The 24,978-nt window shown below is 40.8% G+C and overlaps 1 protein-coding gene across 2 annotated transcripts in view; it reads right to left on the bottom strand.

The window, feature by feature from the left end:
* LOC136105341 (glypican-5-like) overlaps nucleotides 1-24,978 on the bottom strand; it is a 349,014-nt gene that overhangs the window by 142,891 nt on the left and 181,145 nt on the right. For both annotated transcript variants that reach the window (XM_065845058.2, XM_065845059.2), the window contains one exon: nucleotides 2,873-2,993. In XM_065845058.2, coding sequence (XP_065701130.1) covers nucleotides 2,873-2,993 — 121 coding nt within the window. The remainder of the gene's footprint in view (nucleotides 1-2,872; nucleotides 2,994-24,978) is intronic.

Consider the following 24,978-nt stretch of genomic DNA (forward strand, 5'->3'; position numbering starts at 1 on the left):
AAATGACAGGCAGAAAGGGAAGACACCTTGCATACAGATTATTTGTAACATGCTGGAGTTGGGATGCACGAACTAGAAGAATAATACATTGACAAGAGTCCACAGGATTTGAGATCAATGAAGTTCTGAAATTCTTACATCTGTGGAAAAGTCAAAATAAGGACCTAACGCGGAAATGGTGGATGTACACCAAAGACTGTCAGGTTTGGATTTAAATGAATGCCCGGGACTGCCAGCCCAGGGGTAGGAGGAGTGATGAGGGAGAGCTGGGGTCCGGCAGTAGAGAATAGGAGGTGGAAAGGAGCTATCGAAGGCAGCAGAGATTACATTTGCTCCAGAAGTGGTGAAGAATTGCTGAACTAAGGTACATCTTTTAGAAAAATGGATCCTGTTGATTTGAACGTAGCTGTATTTGACAGTACTGCACCGCCTCAGCAAATTTATCTAGCAGCAGATTATCCTGATTTTCAAAAACACACACCTTTGCAAAACACAATGAGAGAAAGACACAAAGCCAACAGGTCCAGGCTCTCTGAGGGATAGATGCAGCATGGCTGGAACTTTTAAAAGAATTAACATTTCTGTCTCAACAAAAGTCTCAGCACATCTTTCTCTTGCCCAAGAACATGCTTTCTTCTGGGTATTTTTAGTAATATTACTGAAGTGGCAGAAGATTATTGGGGCCTAGACACATCACATCACGGATGACGCACATTCTGCCCATTTGTTCTCCGCTCTCCAGGTTTCCTGCCTCTCTAGGATCACTTCTACAACTATTGCTTAAAATGGTATTGAAAATGTCAAACACTGAAGAAGATACAAAGATATCACCTTATGACTGTTTAAACTCCACCTTACATATTCAAAAAAAAAAAAAAAAAAGAAAGAAAGAAAGAAAAAATCAATTTGCCTATAAAATGAGTAATGGAATTCTGTATAACTCTCAACTCTATACAGTCTACACACTCCTGACGAAACTAACTCCTGATTTAATCGGCCTTTCTGTGTCAGGTCTTATTTGTATATTAATATCACAACCAAAATGAAAATTCAAGCAGCAAGAAAACAGCTACATGTGTTTGATGATGTGTGTGAAAGCCTTAGAAATTTAGCAACTTCTTTGATGCTTTGATCTCTGAAGAAATCTTACTAAAATTACAATCAAAGGAATTTATATTATACCAAGTACTTAAGAACAAACCATCTTAGGGCAATAATCAGTATTCTGTTTAATCCTTCATCCTTGGAATCCCTTATTGCTAAGCACCTCAATCTCATGGGAGTTACATTTCCTTAAGGATGATATTCTCCTAAAACAGAATTATAAGTAACAGAAAGCAGCACTTCCAACTTACAGAAAGGGCTAGGAATTGGGTTTCATTCTTCTGGTTAAAAACAGTCCACTGAAGCTGTTTTTTAAACATACATAAGTTAAGAAAATTGGTATGCAGCTCATTATGAGTCTGTTCAGATTTTTATTTTTCTACAGCAGACAAAGAAATAGAATTTCCAATACACAGCTACTTTTAATTTAATCTTTTTCTAACTATTTCCTATTGTCAGTGTTTATAGAAGCCTATTACACAGATGAGTATATCTAATATTTATAAAGTAAATTAACACTGTACTTTATAACATGCAAAGGCAGATAAATAATGAATTATCCTTTTCATCAATCTGACCACATAATGTCTATTTCGCTGTAATATTAAGCACTGCATCAGACTGGTTGTTGTAATCCCCCATGGCAAGTTAAATCAAACACTCTGATATAATGAATCCCTAAACTACAGCCTACAGAACAGTAGAAGAACATTAGAGCCAAGCAAGATTTAACAAAAACACTAATTACTGGTTAGATTACAGATTTACCACCAGTGGTTGATGAGAGGTAAAGGAGGGTTGTACTTTTGCAGGGGCAAATGAGAGACCAAACCATGACTCCCAGTCACAGCCACAGTCTCAACAACCTCCCACATCCTGACTAAGCAATTCCTCCTCCCGTTTTACCTGTGCACGTTATTTTTCTTCCTGCACACCCCACGCGCAAAGGTGGAGTTTAATCTTACAGCGGTTTTCTACTATCTATATCCCGGCGCTCCACCACTCTTTAGTGGTGAAAAATTACGAGCAGACTTATGTGCAAGCACACCTGACTCCAAACACACTGTTGTAAGCATTCTTGCAAGCTGACAAGAAAACATGCCTACTTTAAATGAGAATCAATCTCTGTTAAATCTGTTAGCTCCAGCTCGTTTGGACTGGCATGACTTGGAGAGCTCACAAAGAGGGGCGCTGGAGCAGTAATAATAATTAATAATAATAATAATAATACCACCACCACCATCATCAGAGAATCGTATGCTCAGCTTTGAAAGGTGACAGATGCGGCAGGCCTGCAAGTGCATCTGAGGGAACCCTAAGAGATGACAGAGGCAGACACAGGTTAATCATGTCTCTGACAAACTCATTGGGAGGTTTTTTCCTTTTGGGCTGAGGGGCTGAAGAACAAGGCCTGTCAAGGCAATGTTCTCAAAGGTGAACAGTTAATTCATCCTGGAGAACATCCTGTCCTGACTTCAGCATTCCTTACAGCCTTATAGACTCATTTCGGATTTTGATCTGTTTATGTCTACACCACTGAGAAACAGCCAGGAATTTGAGCAACTTCCAGGGAAATAATTTTGCCTCAGAGTTCATAAATCGGCTGGCACAACAGTATCTTCAGTTGCCTTTAGTACTAGACCCACTACATGGCTATTTCAGGCCTGTTCTCCTGGGAAATGTAACATGAGGAGCAGTATCACCCAGTAATTTCAGCTCTGCTATCAAACCCAGTGATAAAATGTTAATATCTCTAAAAGTTGCTTACTTGATTAAAGTGCTGAAGTTTCTCAATTAAATTGCTGATGAGTGGGTCCAATCCTCTGACTTTCAGCTCTGGATTATTAATCTGTGCCTTCAGTCCACTGGAAACAACTCTGCTGGTGTAACTGAAAAAGAAAAAAAAAAAGGAGAAGATTGGCACCATATCCATCAGAATCAAAAATCATATTAAAGGGGACTTTAAAAAAGCAAATATTTTGCAAATGGGAATAGAAATTTGTAATAAATATTTATGTTTTTAAATACACCCAACCAGAATAAAATCAGAGTTTCTTGCAGTACCATTCATCACTTCAAACTATTCCATGTCATGAACTGACAACAATTTCATAAACCACAGAGGTTCCTTTCATTCGTATTTTAATATTTTAACCTTTATAAGTAGCATGCTCAAGTACTTCAATGCAGTAAAGCTGATAGCTTCCAGAAAAACCATTCTTTCATGATTACAGAAACCCAGAGAATTTAAGACAGAAACTAAATATTGAGATTGGAGTAAAATCCAATTAAAAAGTAGTCTGATTTTAAAAATAGTTTTAATCCAAGAGTAAGATTGGACTTCTCTGGCTAGACTAGCAGGTTATAACTGCTGGAGAGGGTCCAGCGTAGGGCAACAAAGATGATTAAGGGAGTGGAGCACCTCCCTTATGAAGAAAGGCTGAGGGAGCTGGGTCTCTTTAGTTTGGAGAAGAGGAGACTGAGGGGTGACCTTATTAATGTTTATAAATATATAAAGGGTGAGTGCCACGAGGATGGAGTCAGGCTCTTCTCAGTGGCAAACAATGATAGGACAAGGGGCAATGGGATCAAGCTGGAACACAAGAGGTTCCACTTAAATTTGAGAAAGAACTTCTTCTCAGTGAGGGTAACAGACACTGGAACAGGCTACCCAGGGAGGTTGTGGAGTCTCCTTCCCTGGAAACATTCAAAGCCCGCCTGGACACATTCCTGTGCGACCTCACCTAGGCGTTCCTGCTCCAGCAGGGGGATTGGACTAGATGATCTTTTGAGGTCCCTTCCAATCCCAAACATACTGTGATAACCACACTATCTAGAGACACCGTGAAGCAGCAGCTGCTGTTCTGCCAGGGCTCCTCACACCGTGCCACATCCACAGTACCAACTTGCCAGCCAGGGTCCATGTACAGGAATTCTCTCCAACCAAGTTCTGCCTTGTTTGAGGGATAGCAGCTGTTCTATTATCAGCAGCCTTTGGATGGAGGGGTTGGACTAGATGACCTTTGATGGTCCCTTCCAACTCAAACTATCCTATGAGTCTCTCACCAATTGCTGACTGGTTTCTGCCAGTCTTTTCTGGAATACAGCACAGGGTAGTACCAAAACCAAATTGGTTTGAGGCTCCACCCATGTATCCTAATGGGAGAATTGCAAGATTGTGCAGATTTGGTCTCCAATTCTGAACTCGTCTTTACCACAGTTGAGGAGGTAAAGCCGTCAGCACATATGTGCTGTGCTTCCAGTGCTTCCTGGAAGCACTTGAACTACTGCATACTGGACCCAGAATTGATCACTTCATGCACCATTTAAGTTCAACCCACCTGCAATCCACTGCAAATCCCAGAGAGATACAGAGCAATTTTTTTTTTTGGTGACACTTTTGAGGATTCTATGTAGCTGCTCTCCTTAGTTCAGCACTTAATTTTCACAAAGTGAATCATGGATATTTGGATGACCATTTAGGAACTCAACAAGAGACTGTTCCCAAACTAAACTCTCTGAAAGCCACACACGTGCCTGAGGGGATCTCAAGACGCTGTGTTGACACCCTTATAGACTCAGGTAGTGACCGACTGGGCTCCTCTGAACTGAGACATCAAGAGAAACATCCACCTACATTTTTCACTTCGATTGGACCTAGCATGAATTTTCAGGATTTTTGAGGATACTCTAAATATAAGCCGTACTTCAAAAATAAGCTCTAGTTACAGTTCATTAAAAAAGTCAATTTAAATAGTTTCCAGGCAGATATACATGTAAAAAACCAAGCATCTTTTGGAGCAAAAATTAATATAAGACTCTGTCTTATTTTCAGGGAAACAGGGTATAATCCAGGATAAAGAATGCAAAATTGCTTCCCCTCTGGCTTGGTGAGGTTGTGGGGTTTTTTTGGCAAATGATATTGGCTTTTTTTCCCCTGTGAATCACAAGCCTCTATTAATGCTTCTAAGTGGTATTACAAGCCTACAGCACTGCATGGAGTTTGCATAAACACGACCAATTCAGGGACATCAGCAGCATTAATGCCAGAGTCCTCAAAGGGACCCAAAATGTGGAAAGTCAGTCTCAGTCAACTCATCTATATTTCTGTTGCTAAATACATCCCCACTTTTACATATATGGTCATCAAGAAAATAGGACCATTTGGTACAAGGGAGGTCACAGTCCACCAACACAAAGGGGACACTCATATCCTTCAAATCCCATCCACATTTAAGGAAACACTCTTTAGAGCTCTAGAGATATACATACATTATGTACAGATACTTCTGTTGCCCAGATTGCTTGTAATTAGATTAATAATGCGGTTTACCTAAATTTCAGATGCCAGGGAAAGTGTGCACGAGTCGTGCGAATCCTGCACGTTTCCTCACCTCCTCGGTGTGCCACAGCTCCAGTAGAGCACTAACAACTACTTCTCACCGCTAAATGCGGGGCACCAGCACACAAGAGGTGGCCCAGCCATGGGCTGGAATGTGACCTGCACGACTGGCAATGCCCAAAAATCAATTACAGTCCTTTGGTGGAGGTGGAAGACATGTGATGTGCTAAATGAATGGTATAAAAAGCTGATGTAAAGAGAGGCAAAACACCCACTTAGAGTGTACAACAAAACCAGCTCTTGGATTTCCTCCTGATAACCTGTAAATTCTGTGTTCTTACTGAGAGATCACTTCTATAACAAACCCAAGACTAGAAAGATTCAGACGAACTAAAAAAAGGTGAGTTCAGAGAAGGTGGGCTGCACCCTGAGGAGAAAGAGACAGAGCAGAGAACTGAACAATTGCAGAGAGAAGGAGAAATTCCTCCCATCCACCCCAGCCAAGGATCAAAGGCTGTACTACAAAAAGATATTACGTCCATCTGACTGAAACTATGACCCTGTAAACAATGAATTCTTCTACTAGCTCTGTATCATGCTAAAATACCTTGAAATAAACACTAAACATTTCCTGAAAGATAATCTGATCACTTCTTTGCACTATCTGAAACATTTTTTTTTGTTGACATCAGATCCTGCATTACTGGAAATGTACATTTAGTAAGATCAGAAATTGGCTTGCTTTATTTAATAACCTGCAATTTAACTGAAATATTGTAGTACAGAACTGTTAACTCTGGTTACAGCTCTAGGAACTTTACTCAAACTAAACCCAGAAATGTCAGCAGGAATGGCCAGGACACTTGTATTAAAATATTGTTACTGGAACACTCCTGAAAGTAACTGCTACATGGGAGACCAAGGAACAGTACATGCAGACTGAATTTTCCTCCAGACCTCAAGCCTCCTGCCAATGTTATTCCACCAACTGTATGGGCAAAGCTATGATACTTTTAAAAAGCCCCAAACAAACAAAATCAAACAAACATGCAAAAACAAATTACAAAAACCAACCCCTCTAGCCTCAGATTTACAGTATTTCAGAATAGCAATGATTATTTTAGATCTTAGTTAACACAGCTCACTGCAAGTTTAAAAAAAGGCAAAAAATTAAATGACGTTTACACATGGGATTGCATTTCAACTGAAGGCACACACATTCATTTTCTATGTAGATAAATGAAGATATTTGAATCTAAACACTTATTTTAAAATAAAGCCAGATACTATTCTGAAATGTGTTCTTTTTAACTCCTCACATGGAAAGGGATCAAGGTACAGGATTCCCTCAAAGACAAATATGCCTTTTTAGATAGCTCAATGCTTTAAAAACAACACATAAAATAGAGATAACTTGAAATTCCAGGCAAACGCCTGCAGGAGCTGCATTAGGGATAGATCCAACTAGGAAACAGGGTGCTGTTTACACACCACTCTCTCCCCTTCTCCCCACATCTTATTTGCTGAGATGGTTCTCATTTGTTAACCACACTTTTTAAAAACATAACAACATGCTACATATCACCAAAGCAATTCTTTTGAACCATAAATTTTTTTTTTTTTTGAAATCCGTTGTGCAGTTTTCCATCATTTTTGTTGATGTTGGCTGAATAATTCTACTATGATCAACAGGGGCTAAACCCGCAACACCTCTCTCAGTCATACCGACAAGCTCAAACTCTCTGTGAATGAAACTCTACTGGTTCTAACAGTCACATTTAACCACTGCTTCTTTGGCATTACAAAAATGTGACTGTCCAATTTTATGTTCAAATGTCTAAACGATTCTGTAAGAAAAACAACCCCTCTCCTCACTCACAACAGGAAAACACATCAAAAAACTGCAGACTAAACCGCCAAAAAAAGAAATGTTTTCTCAGCCTTCTAAAAATCAGCAGCTGTCCAGCAGCCGTCTGAATGCAGAACAGTCTAAAGAAAGCAAGCCACCGATTTTATAACCAACAAAATCATAAAAGCGTTCAGACTAAGTTAGACTTTACAACGAACATTTCACATCCAGCTCTGCTTTTTTCATCTTTATGCGTAATTTCTTAAACGGGAAACAATCCTAGAGATATATGTTGCCTATAAAACCAAACCACCCAGAAGTAGATAGCACTATGCAAATAATAACTACAATGAACTAAAATTATGTCTTTTTAGGCCCATGTTTGAAAATCAGTCATTGACTGCAGGCTAAAAAAATCCTGAAGTAGCCTGTTTGTGTCAGCATTATACTCACCACACTATCAGAGCAGACACCACCCACCACCCACCACCACTAAATGACTCAGAGGTTAAAGGGTTAGTGGGGGAGAAGGACGGAAAGAGCTTTGAATGTGTCATTTAGACGGAAGCAGTGAGAAATACGGATAAGCTATTTAACTGGCCTTCAGATCCACTGAACAATTAATTCAGTTACATTAGGTATAGTTCACCAGATGGTGTGTTTTGTCTCATATTTATTCATAATTTGACCCTTGGGCTGGAATGGTTTGCCTGAAATTCAATTATGTGAATCCACTGCTGGTCTACACCCGCCTGTCTTGTCTTCATATTAATAATTTTTGTACATTACTCTTGTAGTTTTTAGATGCAGCCCTTGGTGCGTGTGACACTCTGACCCACAGGGCTCTGCAAGGAATGGTTTTCTCCCAGTTCAAGGAGCACAGAATCATGCACTGGCCAGTAAAAGAATTGATGAAAAACCTATGTGGTTGCAGGATTTGAAATATTTCCTCAAGATTATCAGCTTCGATCTGATTAACCCTTCTGCCCATTTCTTGAACAAGTAGAATATATCTCAATTTTATGTCCCTTGCCTAGCGGTCTCGCTTGTCATTCAGTGAGTAACTTCAAAGAAGCAAAGCACATGCCATTTTCCCGAAGTGTTTTTGACGCTTAAACATAATTCTCAGGAGGAAGAGCCAGTCCGGGCAGGACCCTCCCTTGGCTCAACTGTCCCAAAGCTGCTCCACAGGATGAGACCAGCAGCCGGTGGGTCCCCTCACCTCCTTCCAACCCTTGTCATTAAACTGACTGACAGACAGAACACGCTTCATCCCCGAGCAACCCCCACAACAGTACTACCAGAGAGATGTCTTGCATCGCCCTCATCATTTCTGTAACAGTTCACCAAACCAGGATTAGCCATTGAGCACCTTTGGCTGAGAGGTCTCAACACAAGGAATGACCAGTCCATGATTGGTACCATTCTCTAGGTACTAAACACTCTTTCACCAAGCTGTCACAATAAACAGTTCAGGGTGTTGGGGTTTTTTTGTGTGTATGTGTTTTGTCTGTGTGTGTGTTTTAAAACAAACAAAACCACCAAACAAAACAAACAAACCAACCACCAAACAAAACAAACAAACCAACCACCAAACAAAACAAACAAACCAACCACCAAAAAAAACCCAAAATAACCCCACAAACAGCCTGATAAACTCTCAAATAACCAGCAGCCACGAGGGAAAACCCTGCAAAGGTCTGCAGATTTTGGATTTGCTTTATAATTCAGTTTATTTTCATCTACCCAACTTGAATATTCAGTGTGTAAGTGGTTTTGTGGAAGACTTCATGACTGTAATATTTACTCAGTTGGCCTGATCCATTAGGTCATTCTGCAATTAGCTCCACTAACTTATAAGTTTCAGTCAGGCCTGGCCTCGGAGCAGAGCTGCAGCCCGAGCAGCTGGCAAATGTGTCCTCTGACAAGTAACATCCCACACGCAACCCTGTGCAAGGGCACGTGTTGGGACATCTTGAAAGCTCCAGATGTTTACAAGCCCTTGCAATGCAGGACTGCAGGCTTTTGTGTGATTGCTGAAAGTACATCTTGTAACTACTCGGGTAACCTGAAAACCAATGCGGCGTTCTGTTTGCTTTTAAGGAAAAAGCGTGTAATTTATGCCAGCATACAGCAGGAGCAATTCTACTGAAGTTAGTGGAGACATACTAGGGTAAAATCTGCATACATCACATTAAAATCTGACCCTCTGTGCACAATGGAAAAAAAATTCACATGTTCTACAAACACAATTGGAGCAAAATTCTCCAAGAGAAAGATTTATCTGTTTAAAAATACCTGTGTAAAGCGTTCATTTTGACATGATTAAGTAAATGCCAACAGACTACAAGAAAGCTCAAGCCTAGCACATAATGAGTTTAGCTGCCCTGAAAATTTTGCGAAGCAGAACTGACACAATGTGAATACTGTCTCTGCCAGAACTAGTCTAATGGGCTTCAGTGAAAGTTTCACAAATAATCTTGTTTATTAGCAATTATGGGAATCGATGAGACAAATACAGTGTGCTAATGGGATAATTAACAACAACAAAAAAATAATCACAAAGCCAAATAGCATTTATAATGGTCTTTCTCTACTTCCATATGGCTAAAAAAGACCTCCTGCAGTCTAGATTATAAAGACAATTTTAAGACTGAAGGTAAAAAAATCAAGTTACTGGCAGAGTTCAAGTGACTGAATGATGCCACCCCATGAACACACTGAAAATCACGGTGAAAAAGAACTCAGGGAAGGAGTGTATGTGTAAGTGGCCTCACCATCACAAAAGATGTGTTCATTAGTTTTTCCAGAATCACGCTGAAAATGTACTGACCTGAGCTCCAAAGAATACTTGTAAAATGCTTGAAAAGTGTTGTAAAAAAGTTATTACAGATTATAGGTGAAACAGCCTACATTCTTTTCCAAGGTATATGAAAAGTTAATACCACCTTCAAGGCACACCGAAAGCACCAAAGAAAACTGTACAAGTTAATTGGACAGTCTTTATTATACTAAGAGAAGGAACGTGCTTGCCTGGAATAACATCACATAGGAAAGTTCTTCAGTTTAAAGTGGAATAAACTCTATAGGACATGCAAATGATACCTCTATACCCATTCAAAGTTAATATAATGAGCAATGAAAATGATACAAACCCAAAAGCAGATAACCTAAATAGGAACTGGGAGCATAAAGACCATTTCCCAATAAATGAATCTGAGAAAAAGAACAGCAAATAGGACAATAAACAAACAGTATATATTTATCGAAGTAACATCTGTGGCTATTCCTAGGGGAAAAAGTAAAGCTGATCTGAAACACCTTTTTCTCAGTAACTCCTAGACCAGGGGAGAGCATTCTTCAAGTACAAAGAAAAGAACCGAACCGAGCTAAATCCTGATGGAGAATCTGATTCTGCACTTCTTGGAGATGAGCAGCTTGTGCCCTGTTCTGGGAGCTGTGCGAAACAAATGGAAACATATGAACGCCTAACTTTTTAACCTGCCAGATGGAAGATGCTATTAGAAAACAGGACTGACTCAGCAGAAAAGAAAATACTGTCTCAAGAAAGGAGAGAACTCTTACAACAAAAAATAAAAGCAGACTAGCAATAAACTTCACAGCAGTGTAGAGAGAATGAATATCAAGCAAGGGCTCACAATATTCGGTTGACAGGACTTCTGGCAGGCCAAGACGGCAAGGATCCAGTTCCCTCTCTGGAAACTGGTTGCTGATACTTAAAAATTAGGCTTGACAGATGACCACAGGTATACAAAACGATATTCTACGATCCCAGCATAGAAATTTTTATGAAGCAAAATGGGGAATGCCTTAATTTGCACAGCATCACAGATATGTCACAGGGAAAAGAACTTGTCTGTGGCTCATTAAAAGCAAAACGAAACATAACAAAAATACATTCATGCTAAGAGGTCAAAACTCCAGCTTTCCTCAGAAGTCAGTTTCCCCAAATACAGGTAGATACACATGGGAGATTGACGAACAGCTGACAATAATGAACCCATGAAGCACAGCTCTGCATGAACTCAGCTCAGGAGTGAACTCTGCCCTCACACAGCTTCAGGTTAAGCCCTGTTGCTTCAACACCCCCTGCCACTCTCATTGCTCCTGCCCAGACTGCCGTGGGTACGTGCCACACATGCCTGTTACTTCCACAATCCAAACTACTGGGGAGCCTAACAGTGCAGGATATCTGTGCTTGAACGTCACTGCTCCTGCAGCAATTTCAAGTTTGTTGTCTTCATTTTTAATGCCTTCCACAACTGTGATCCCCACGCTTATCTCCATGTCCCTTCATCTACCCTGCTGATTATGCCAATGGGAACTCAGCTTTGCTTATTTCATGCTCAACTGTGTTCTTCTCTCTCATGTCAGCTGGAAGTACCTTCTCAGTCTCCTCTTTAGGCTGACTCTATCTATCTTCACTCCTCCCTCAACACCTACATGTGGGGCAATCCTGACAAAGCCACCAAAGCTGTTGCCCTGTAATGGAATGATGCACTGATCTGGTACTTACTGGACATGGGGAGCAGCTCAGGCATTGGATTCCTTTCCTTCTCATGGGAAGGAGGCATCTGGGTAGTCCAGGCCCACTCTCTCTTCCAGGCTCACATACAAGGCAGGTGAGATTTGCACTTTCTGAACCCCTGTCACTTCCCATGGCTATTTTAGTTCCTTAGGGGTGCCTCTGGCCATTTACATATTCTAAACAGGCACTAATGCAAACACATTCAATTTCATTCCCTTATACAGTTTTTTCAACATGTTTGTGCAAAGTTATTCAAGGCAATTCTTATCTGCTTCAGTGCCTTCACTTCGGCTCAGGTTTTAATATCTTATAGTAGGTGTTTGGTCCTTGACCCTTTCTGGGCAATCTATTCTGCTTCCAGGTTAAAAACTTTGTTAGTAAGATGGTGACACTAAATTTTATATAAGAAAAAAGTAAATAAGAGGTCTTAATGTTGTATAGGAAGAGATCAGACACTAAGACTTCCAAATCTCCTGACTCAGAGTTCTTAAACTCCTTCCCTTTTGCTTAATCTTTTCCACGAGCAAGACAGCTGAATTCATCACCTCAAATCAAAGTTTCATTCCTTACAGAGGAAGCAGTATTTTATTGCAGAAGCTATGAGTTACCTGTTCATCTCACCAGCAGATTTATAGATTTCATCCAACTTCTCCCCTTTCCAACTGCCTAATTGGCACAGATCAGGATAATCAACATTTATTATTCCCCTAACAGTAAAACACCAACAGCCACAATGTCCTTGGCATGTTCTGCTGCCACTGGTTGTCAGCTACGGACACCGCATCAGGCTTAGCCTAATTACTGTTATCCTGTAGGCAGCCCTTATTGCTTAGAATTCCTCACAGACACACCAAAGCCTCTGCCATATGAGTACCACAGGGATATGTTTTGTACACAGACATTCTCAGTGCCAGTCACATGGTTTGGAAACACTTTAGGCAGGTAGCAGTTTTAATTTGTTGATAGCTTATATATACCTGTTTGATACAGTAGTTCATGATCTAGCAAAAAAATCATCACTTTTAACACTCTTGAAAACACTGCAGAAAATGTTATTAGTAGAGAGCAAGCATGGTCTAGTTATGGCGATTAACATGTCTCAGCACTTCTCCAAGAGAAGTGTTTAACCAGGTCAAAGCTGAAGAGCTTGAGAGTTCTGTGGGAAACAGAGTGGCCTCAACTCATGTTTTTGTCATTAAATACAAAGCATTGTTTTCCTTTGCTTGAGAGTCTGGTACTTCTCACAAAAATAACTGCACTAGAAGAGGGGTCAAATGTAGAAAGATTTCCCTGTCATCACAAATTTGAAAAAGAGAATATTTATACAAAAATCAATTTACTTGACCTATACTGTACAATTCTTCTGCTAATACCACTGAAGATTTATGTCTGGTTAAAACTGTTCCCTTCCACAATTTAGTATCTCTCCCACTTGATTTTGCAGTGCGGTCACAATCCTGAGTTCATGATTTTGTACTCTCTTGCCACAGGCACAAACAGCAACACAAATTCAACACAAGTTCACTGCAGGATTAACTACATCAGAAACAAAACTGTTAGGGCAAAGAACATTTAAACACAAATACAGACACACCCAAAAGCAGAAAAATAAAGAGAGAATAATGTAATATAGAAATAAATAAGCGTAACAGTACATTATGCTAAATGCAAAAGAGAAAGCAACTGAAATGTACTTCAAACAAGTAACTGATGTCGCAGTGATTGCAGGGACTCCCACACAGGCCTCATCTCCATAAAGTCTATGCTGACCTGACTTCTTTTTTTTTTTTTTTTGCATGTAAGTATCTTCACAAATAATCTGTTCAGTAATACCATGCTACTGTTCTCAGTTTAAGTTATGGTGCCTTAAGTAGAGGTGCTAAAAGGACCCTGATTCCATCTAGTTCCCATTGATCACCTGGGCCTAAACAACTAAGGCTCATACTTGGAAGATGCTAATGACCACAGAATGAAATGCTCATCTCCCGCAATCACCCACCCACTGCAAACTTCTTGACCCTCCCTGGTTTATAACAGCAGGAATAAATAGGTGTCTCTTCCACCCTCCTGGATAAAGGCACATTTATCCGATCAGTCTGTCACCAATTACACTGCTGGAATACTTGCCTCCAGCTGCAGAGGCACACTTGGACATTCTTCTCAGCCCTCTTGGCACCTTGGAAGGAGCAAGATACAGTCTCCATTACTGCACTCCCAGCACAAGGCCAAGGAGACACTTGATCATGGTCAGGACATACCCACGAGCCACGATGGCATGGCTAAGGCAAGAATTCTCACTCGCCCACTGGAGAATTTAGCAATCTGCCTTTGAACACATGCTCCCCAAAGAACATGCAGAAGCACCTCACTGCACAGCCTCAGCACTTCTCACAGTGCAGCAAAGAGGTCAGGACCTATCAAGCAGCATGGTATTTTTATACAGATGTAAGATGCAACACAAAGTACTTCAGAACTTGAGTGTGACCACCCTTGGCTAAAAAAGGAGCTGATAGTTTCAAGTGGTTGCCATGGGCCAAGCAGACAAAGAGCTCTGTCCTCAGCTGCCCTGACCTGTGTATTTTTCAAGTCTTTCCTGAGAAGCAGAGAGCTTTTGCTCACCACACACAGACAGCCCTCAGCATGGGAAATGTGTACCTGCCTTACCTGCCTGTGCTCAGATACAAGGAAAGGCCTACAAATACCAGGAAAAAAAATACATGAGAACTGTTTTCTTGCTAAAATCTGGAAAAGAAAGAAAAAAAAGACAGGAAGTATATTTTCCCCCAACCCCCTTCTGTAAGATGTGTACAATATTAAAGAACACAGAGAACCAAAGTCATTTTGAATGCAAGACAAAAGGAACAAGAGAATAGCTGGCAGTTTGTTGTGGCACAGCTATCAGCTACAAAGCACCACTTGTTATCTATGTGCTAAAAATATTGTGATGATTAATGGCAAGGACGAAGGAAAAAACAAATAATAGAGGGAAGAATAAATGATGTAACGATGTTAAAAAAAAAGAAAGCATGTGACATTTCAACATTTACAATAGGAACTGAATAGGCTTCAGTTGTCTATAGCGTCATTCATCTTTGAGGTATCTTGAAGAACTTTACAAAGAGGCGGGTTGGGCTGGGACTACTGTGACTCTGATGGCAAACGGAACAGGCATTAATCACAGAAAACAGCCCACAAACAAATATTAAAGCTGGTTTTCAGTATGTGAAAAAACTTTGCAAGTGTACACAGTGAACACTCTTGGATACTTAATTTCTCTTTTGAATAGGATGGCAAGGACAGCACAAGGACACTGGTGATGGACAGTTGTTCATTCTGAGGTCATTGGCTCAAATTCTTCAACATCTGAGTATTTGCAGCACTCGGTGGTTATTCAGCAGCCCAGGAGAACGCTTCCTTGTGGAGAGCTGCAAGAAACACAGGGGAGAACGTTCTTGCCTGGGAAGTTCCAGGCAGGCTGAGTGCTGGGGTGTTAGCACCTTGCAGCAGGGAAAACAAGAATTTCTGTCCTGTTCAGGGCACTGAACTCCTTTAATTATGGTGTAGGCTTAAAGGGACAGGGCTGAGCAGAAGGAGGTGATGGAGATAGTATGGGGTTGGCATGGCACCAGTGGCTCTGACCTGTGGGAAGGTGTCCTGTTGGAACACTTGGGCACAGTGGCACTAGCTCAGCCCCCAGCTGCTGCAGCTGGAGCAGCAGTCAAGTGACAGCAGGGACAGTCATCTGTGACACTTCCCTTTCTGATCAGCTGGCAGAGACAGAGTTATATTGTGACACATCACAATGAATACCATGAAGGTAAACGGAGGAACCCAGGCTTCTTTGCAGTCTGTTTGTGCATCCTGCCCTGTGCCCTGCTCTGAAAGCAGCACAAAGAAGGGACAGAGGTCCTTCCTCAACAGCGACAGACCCAGTCCTCTCTATAAGGAGTGAAAACCAAACCAAGAGCGGCCTGGGCTGCAGCGGGTGTGCTGTGCAGTGCGCCTGTGCAGCAGCAGGTGGCAGGCCCGGATCAGTCACCCCACGCCAGCCTAAGCCTGGAGGGACCATGTCCTCTCACTCCCTCTCCCATCTCTATTATGCTCTTAGTTAATGAGATAAAGCAAATGTAATAAGGTCAGACTTAAACCCTTCCAAGCTTTTTCATAGACTGCAAGAAGCTTTGGATCACACACAGACAATTTAATGCAGCTGGAAAACTTACAGCCAAGACCACTACACCGCAGACAACACTCAGATCTGAGGAACATAAAGCTGGAAAAAATCTTGTCTGAGAACATTATCCTGCACAAGACCCTGATGTGACAGCGAACACAAAAATGCTCTGTTTAGATAGCAGCTCAAGAGTCTTAGAAGTATGCCATCATTAATTGAAAGGTTTTCCCCAGTCAGAGACTGTCTTAAAATCTCAACAAGAAATTGTGTCTTAATCTGTTCTGCAGTGATTTGCAGAGGAGAGCAAAATTACTTTATGCACGAATCCACCAGCTTTGAAAGTTATGCTGTAAAGAGGCAAGGGGAGTGAGAGAAAGACGAAGCATTCATTGTCACCAGTGCACAGAAAATCTTTTACCAAAGTAATTGGCTAGAAAAGCTATGAACCAAGTTCTGTTGTTTTACTGACTTGAAATTAAGTGTCACCTATCAGAAATGGCAAGTATTTTCTGCAGACATTTATTAAACACTTCAATCCTCTACTTTGAGACTGCATTTTAAAGAACAATTAATGAGAAAAGGTCTTTAAATGAGATCAAAATTAATTTAAAAAAAGGTGTGGGGCTTATTGCTTCCATTTTAGATTAATCACCTACTTTTATTATAGCAAAAATTAACAAAAAAAATTAGAGATCAATTTGGCCAAATGTAAATTATTTCCCTCTTTTTTTTTTCAGTGTTTAAATTTAAAAAGTCCACTAATTCCTGAGGTGTACAAGATATTCCAACGTGTCTGTATAGTTTTACACATACTCACAAGCTCCTGTTGGGATCTTGCCTTAGCATGAGAATAATTATTATCAAAAATTAATAGCCTCCATGTAGACAGTTATGCTCAGCAATAATGATCTCTAATCTATTTATCAGAAGCATCTCTGAAACACAAGTGACAGCTCTCCCTCTGGCAACTGCTGCAAACACAGCAAATTACTTGGGGAAAAAAAAAATTAATCGATGTTTTACTAGTTTTCATCTTGATTAGGGCAATATATTATAGATGTGAAAAGATAAGACATAAAACTATCAAAAATTATTAGATTAGCCCAGTCCAAATGTATTAGGCAATCAAAACCTGAGGCTTAATGCCACTGCTCTAGAAGGGATGAGTCTGGAAACTGTAGAAACCATCAGGACACAGCCTTCTATCCTACTTAAAAAGTACCCACCAAAAGAAACCCCAAACTCTGAGCTAGAGCTGTGAACGAAGCAGACTGCACTTCTTTGCCCCTGTGCAGCCAAGTCTTCAACCATCTCATTACCAGAGACTGGTTCCCCAGCTGATGATGTTCTAATGCAGGCTCATGGTGCAGGTTAATGAGGAATCAAGCAGAGAGGTCTGTACTGTGTTTCTGAGAGGTATCACTCCCACCTTTAACACAAAGCAGCCTGGGAGGATGGGCCACACGCAGGCTGCTCTCAGCTGTCTCCTGGCAGCAGGAGTCCAGAGTCTCTGCTGAATGCTCCAGCCAAAAACCCTACCAGGTACCACAACACACCCCTCCAATGATCAGCTCAGCCCTGGGCACAAGAGGTGGTTGCAGGACTCCTTGCTGAGAGGGCAGTGTGAATGTTTACATGTGCTGGTCTACTGCTTCACTTAGCACATGGAGGTCTCAGGAAGGCATGAGAATCCCATGTCTCGTTCTCCTCTTCCCCTTCTACAAACTACAATGAATTGATCAAAGAAGAAAAGAGACTGAACGGAAAACAACTAGTTTAAGAAAACAAATTAAAGCCACCCGATAAGTCCTGCTTACTCCACCCTTCCCACGTAAAGTTGTATAACTTATATACCATTACAATTTAATTGTAAACTTGGTAAAGCAAAATGGCTGGAGCCTGTGACAAGTCTGCAATGACACAGGTGATACTGGCCACAACGGGAGAATCCCTCCAGACCAGTGCAGTGTCAACCTCGCTTTGCTCTATTTCAGGGGCCCCCGGGTTTATTTGGCTGTTGGACAATTACTTGTCACTACTGCAAAAAGCTCTGCAAGAGAAAGATGTGGAAGCAGCAGCTCCCAGTAGTAGTTTTCCCTGCAAGAAAACAGCAGCTCCTGCAACACATGGATGGCACAGCAAGGACAGCATCTCAAACATTTGGTGGCTGTAAGACACAGCAAAAGGCTGAGCATCAACGACAGAGTCTGAGACCTGCCTGACTTCAGCTCCTGGAGACCACACCAACCTCTCAGTTTCCGTACCTGCTCCACGCAGGCATTTATTTTAATGCAGAGCAAATATCTTCTATTCATGAGACCTGTCTCCACTTGCCTTGCTGAAAATCTTCAGCTTCCTTCAAACTAGTCAGAACAGCGACCACAGGCTGTCAGCACAACAGGTGTGGGCTCTGAGGGCTGATACGTCAATGAAGCTCCAAAATGTCCCAGGGCAGCGAAGCGCCCCTCGTACCACTCCTGCAAGGATGCACAGAGGCCACACAGCCCTGCAAAGTCCCTGTGGCCACACGGATCCCCTCGGCAGGAACCTGGGCTCACCCGGAAGGACCTCAGGAACACAAGCGCTATATCTTCAAGAAGCAGCAGTGATTAATCACACAGCTGTATGCTTGTGGGAGTGGAAATGAAAAGCCTTTTATCGGCATTCTCATTATTTAATGATAATTAGAGCACAGTGTGCCATAGGCTGCCCCCAGTTTTTATTTTTACAAATAGGAAGTAAATTCATTGCTCCTTCTACAGATGTCTTAAAAACTATTCCATTAGCTCTCAAATATAAAGGAAACCGGACATGCAATGGCATAGTTAAATCCAAATAATACAGACTTAAACAAATATTTACCCACCCTGTGCTTTAGAGGGGGCTGGGGAAGGAAGAGCTGTTGCTTAAATTATTTTGCAGCTTTACATGGTTAGTCTCCAGCAGCTCTAATCAGCCTCATTTGTAATTTCTACCAACTGCAGGAGGCACATTGGAATTGCCAGAGAAGATCAGCTCACCAGCACATTTAGCCCTGAATTCCAGCCTCTGGCAGCTGCCTAACTTCTAACGCTTCAACAGAGGAAAAAAAGAAAGTTTTCACCATATACCTAATGAGAGAGATTTTTCTGAATTTTTCAGGATGCAGCTTGTAGCCTCAAGTATGAAATTTGATTACTTACGTTTACATCTTCCTCCAGCTTTCTTCCCAGAGATATATTGTCATGTATACTCTATTTATGCTGGTGTATTTTCCACTGTTCTTCCAAAAAACAAGACAGAGAAGGAATTTTTGTCCAATAAGAGAGATTTTGTGAGACAGGTGCAAGGGTTCAAAGAGCTGGCATGTCTTCTGGGAGTTACACACAGCCATCAAGGAAAGACCCAGAGCCTATACCTACAGCTCTAATTATCTACCAAACTCCTCACCTTGACAATATTTGTAGATAAAAGGAGTGCATTACCACATTTCTTTAGAAAACAAGTTATAATTTCTGATCCCAAATAGATCTGTAAGTTAGGCAAAAGCCAAATAAAAGCCACGGCTAGCTTTTATGACAGAGCACCAAGGCCATTTCCAAAGGGCACAAGGCACCTTGAGAGGGGCAGGGATGGGAACTGATTCTGTTCCCTGGACGCTTGTGACATTTCCAGAGTCACCACAGAGACATATCACCGCAAACATGCTGCTTTTACTTCAACACGTGGCAAGTGAGTGAAGAAGCCGAGTACTGATAACAACTACATATCTATTAAATTCTGATTTTTGTTAGGAAAGAAGCTTAAGAATTTTCAGTTCTAATTGAAAAGCCAATGCATAATTTTTCTGGCATTTCACTGGGCTCACTTGACATGCCAGTCACAAAAAGTAATCCATCAGGAACCGCATGTCCATTTTAATATAATTTCAAACAATAACAGCACACCTATTGCTGAAGAGTGATTAGTACCACTACTATTAAAATCTAAGTGGCACAACTTTACTGCTGAAGCTTATCTGTCTACTAAAGCTTGTGGGGTGATTGCTCCTACAGACTCTCAGAAGTTATAAAACTGCACTCAGTGAGCAGAGAGACTCTCCGCATGTCATCTTTATGGCCGAGTAGGTTTAAAAATAAATAACCAAAACCTTGTGAATTACTATCTATTAACTCAGCAGAGAGGAAACAGCCAGTTTGCACAGATTTTACTGAAAATATCAAGTAGCTTTGGTTCCACTAAACCAGTGATTAAACTATTACATTCTTGGAAATCACAATGTTATAGTTAAGTCTAATACACTGAACAATTTAAAGCACAGAATTTGGCTAGAGGATGTTCTGTAAAATGTTATGAATATTCAGCAGCATTCTGAACCTTGAGCTCCCCCTTGTGCTATATAACTAAATTACAAACAGAAAAAATTGGGGTTTTTTTACTGGCTCCCCGATGGGGATTTTTCCTGAGTGGATCTAAGGATGCTGATGGACAATGGGAAGACACTGCCTGGCCCAGCCCCACACCAGTGTTTAATATCACGTATTTTAATGCAATGTAGCCCCTGGCTGGAAAAAATGAGTAAGGGTATGTAAGCACAAGGGTTTTTTTACTTCTGCTCAGTTCATTAAAGTATGAATATTTCTCAACCTTACTGACGCTCACATCAAAATGCAGCTGCATCTTAATGCATGTGATACATGTTACATGCAAAATACGGGATATAGATCCACTGCCTTCAGGGATTCCTTTACTTTAACCAAAACACAATTTTTGAAATGTTTTTCAATGAATATTGCTTTTTCCATGAGCACGTAAGGAAACACCACATAACCTGAGGCACACAGTCCAATGTAAGAATGGTCTCAGAAAAATCAAATGTCATCTCTAGCCTTAGCGTAACTGTCTAATGTTTTGAAAACAGAGAACACCACAAGCAATAACTATGTAGACAACAAATTAGACTGCTTCCAAGGACAGTCTTTGAGGCCAGTCATTCTAATCCCTTATTCAAGATTTACTTATTCTAAAAAGCTCATCTATAAATTCATACGGAAAGGACAGGTTGGTTACATTAGTTCCACTATGCTGCAGGTAACTAACGCTGACACCCAAGTACTCCAAGAATGACAATTGTCCACTTCAATAACAGAAGTGTTTCTTCAAGCAAAGTTGCCTATCTGAAATATGTTATTCTTATAAGGAAAATCTATGTCTGTAACTGACCTTGGCTTATAAACCACACACAAATAAAAACTTCCTGAAACTGACACTGCTTAAAAACCAAACTAATGCACACCTAAAATACATCTTAAAAACGTATTACAAACTGCCCTTGCACCAGACATTACATCAAACCAAACTGCTGGTCCCATTAAAACCAAAGAGAAATTAGACTTCCTGAGAGCAGGACAGGACCAGGGGGTTGAAGACCCTTTAGAGTATTTTAAAAGCTGCCGTTTAACTGTTTGAGGGTGTGGGGCATAATACACAGTCTGGCAGGTGTTTCGCCATGATGTGCAATCTTTAAAAGGTGAGATATTTTTAGAAATTGCATTTGCACTGGAAGACGAAAGAACTGTGTTTGTTAAAAGCCTGTGGCCTGATGTTTGGCTCTGTAAATTGCTGCTGCAAACCCGCTCTGTCAGGGGTTTACATCTGCTCCTCTTCCTTGGTTTCTGTAGCAAGGGCTCTCAGCATCAAGGTCTGTAAACGTGTGGACCACAAGAGCAGGCTGTGTTCTCTTCTCCTCCATCCACCCCAGGCTCTGCAAGCCCAGGCAGGTTGTCGGTGACATGCACAGAAATCAGACCCCAGCATGGAGCTGCGCTGCAAGGCTCACAGAAATACATCCTTAACACCAGCGTCTACAGAGGAAACAGACTGCACCTGGTATGCTGTGTAGAGTCATTCCTCAGACAGAGGTATGTCCTATGCAGTAATTTCTAAGATTAAAAGCACACTTTAACTGACAAATTCTGTTTTTTCCAATGTAGATATGTGTAAAATAAAAGCTGTGCAGCAATCGCTAGGAAAAATGACTCCTGGATAGACTTGAGAGAGATACAGTGAGACAGAGCCAATGGGAACATTGCCCATTTTGTGGGAAAATGAGGTTATCAGTAGATAAACCAATATTTAGCAAATCTGTTTTGTTAGGGCAGTTCTTAGATTTATTAAAATGTCTGCAAATTTTTATCAGTCACACAGCTCTCCCAGAATTTTCTATTGCATACTAAACAGTATGCAATGCAGATCCCCACAGAACGAGTACAAATTAAGCAGTCTCATCAGATCAGTATTCCTTTTTTTTTTTTCTGGTGATCTTTTAGGCAGCCTTAATCCAGTGGATATGGACAGTGCTGATTTGATAATCACACCTGGTTTTACTCAGAAAGTTACCTGGCACTATGTCAAATGCCTTACAGACATCTAAGTACGTTAACAGAGTAATCTTTATCAAACTTTTGTGAAATCCAGCACCAAGATTGTCTGATAAGATCTCCTATCCTTAAACCAGTGCTCCCTGGAATTATGTTAACACTTCTAGATTCTTTCTATTAGTTAGGTGCCATATGACACTTTATAACAGCAATCAACAAACTAACCAGTCTTTACTTGCTTGAGCCATCCCATTCCTTGATTTTGAAACAGTGACATGTTATGAGCTTTTACTCCCAGGTTTTCTAAGCAGTATTCAAATAGTAAAGCTACTTTGGTGTCCTTACACAGACAGATGTATGCGCAGACGGGATATGTGACTGCCGCCTGCCACAGCAGTGCATGGAGACACACCAACATGCCCAGGTAAGACCCTGGCTCTGCACTTCAACAATTCCAAGTGTATTTAAACTTCAAGCCTGAGCTGTGCACAGACTATGCTTATGGTGACACCTTTTGTGGGAGAGCAACAAAGAAACAGGGTAAAACCAACCGCTATTCTTGGCAACCAAACACCATCCTGCATTCACAGTAACTGGGTTCCCTTCCATTCACCTTCTCCAGCTTCCACCCTTAGCAAATAGAAAACCTCTCCTGTTAGGACCGCATTTACAATGAAACTGCTGTTTTCTTTTGTCTTGTAAAAGAAATTTGTTACAATTTTACAAAATAATTTAATTTTAGCTTAACTCTGCTACTGCAAAAAAACCCCACCAACGGCAAAGACATGCACTGATTTCAGTATGGCACCTGTCTAAATCTGATTGATTTTACCACTTTCTCTACTCCTTTCTCTGGGATGAATGCATTCAAGCCTCTGGTCCTTACTGGGGAACATCTAACTGAAGTTCAAATGTTTCTTTTTCCCCACATGCTGTTTGCAGTAAGGGTCAGGACCAGGCAATCTCCATTTCCTAAGCACAACCATTGTTTGGGTGAGGTGGTCAGCACTGGAACACACTGCAAAAATAGACACAAGTTTCAAGACATTTGGTCACGTGTGCAGATTTAAATATTGCACATCATTCGGCCATTCACAACTGAGGCGTACCTATCACTATTTATAGCAATCAAAGATCGGGGGATAAATCTTGAAAATAAAGACTTTTAAGATTTTTTTTTTTTAAATATATATATATTTCTTCCTTATTTTCCATAGCGATGCAGAAGAGGAGGGGAAAAAAAGTGCTTGCAAAGCCAGGGAAAAATAAAGTTACATGGAAGTAAAATTTTTATTTTCTTTCCTCTCGTTCCTCCAATATTAAATGACAAATCAAACAACTACCAAGAAACTCCTCATGGAAAACTCCAGACACGGGATTTTTTTGTCGTTCTTGTTGGTTAAGCTTGTGTATCTGCGAATTAAAAAGAACTACTATTCTGAGACCACATTTATCTCCTTCTGTTGAAGATGCGTGTTAGTGATCAAACATTTGGTTTTTGATTAAAAGCAAAACAAAATACATTTTTCAAGTGCCCCCAGCTTTCTAGATGGAGCACAGGAAAAAGCTGACCATTAGATGGCTTGTACGCATCCTGAAATTCAACTTGTGAAACTTCAGCCTGAGTGTGTGTGTTTCTAGGAGATAAACATGTAATACATTATAACAAATCAAAGTTATTCTATTGTTATCTCTCTTCTATTTCATCACCTCTCTGGATTAGACTACACAGCTTCACTGCCATGCACTATAAGTAGAGCAGATGGAAAATCTTTTTCATTATTCTTACTTTAAAGAATCCATTTTTCAAAGCCTGATTATAAATCCTTGGTTGGCAGGAATTACTACCAGAAGTATTGTGTAAGAAATATATTCCCAGAACAATGCAAGAGGATTTCGTCATGGATTTGAGGAAGGTAATGAAAGCTATCACTAAACCTGAAATGGGGCAGACACTGCACTTTTCCAAACCAAGTCTAATAGCTCGCTTTCATATTTGAATATTGTTTCTTATTTGACATTTTTAGTTACAGAGCAGGTGCTTTTAGACATATTTTTAATACAACTAAATATTTCTGCCTTTTATTGCCCAGTATTCCTTTAAGTCTGAAAAGTAAAATGGCAATAACTACACATCAAATCATTGCACATGGAACATACCAACAGTAGTTACGTTGCCTTCCTGTAACAGAAAACAAGGTTAAACAGCAACTCTAGCATACTTGTCCCAAAATAGTGAATCTTACCCAAACCACATGGGCGAAACGGTGCAGAAAGGCGAGTTCCCTGCTTGTGTGCAGGGGACGCTCCCGTTCATACACCTCTCTCCACAAAACTCTATGTTATTGACAGGAAAGATCGAACTGCAAAGTGTGTGTCCGGGCCATCCCACAGGACAGTGACACGCGGAACAAGGATAACGAAGGCTGATGCACAAACTGGCTCTGGGTGCATACAGAGCAAGCTACTGAGTAACGGCATGCAGGGGTATCTCGGTGGCCTGTCACTCTGTGCTTTATGTCCTGCTGCTCTACAATACGCAAAGTTAAAACCCGGACTTAGCGTGAACTGATAAAAAAGCTACAGAAACTGGATAAAAAG

Source organism: Patagioenas fasciata, chromosome 9 (assembly GCF_037038585.1).
Source record: "Patagioenas fasciata isolate bPatFas1 chromosome 9, bPatFas1.hap1, whole genome shotgun sequence".
Lineage (NCBI taxonomy): Eukaryota > Metazoa > Chordata > Aves > Columbiformes > Columbidae > Patagioenas > Patagioenas fasciata.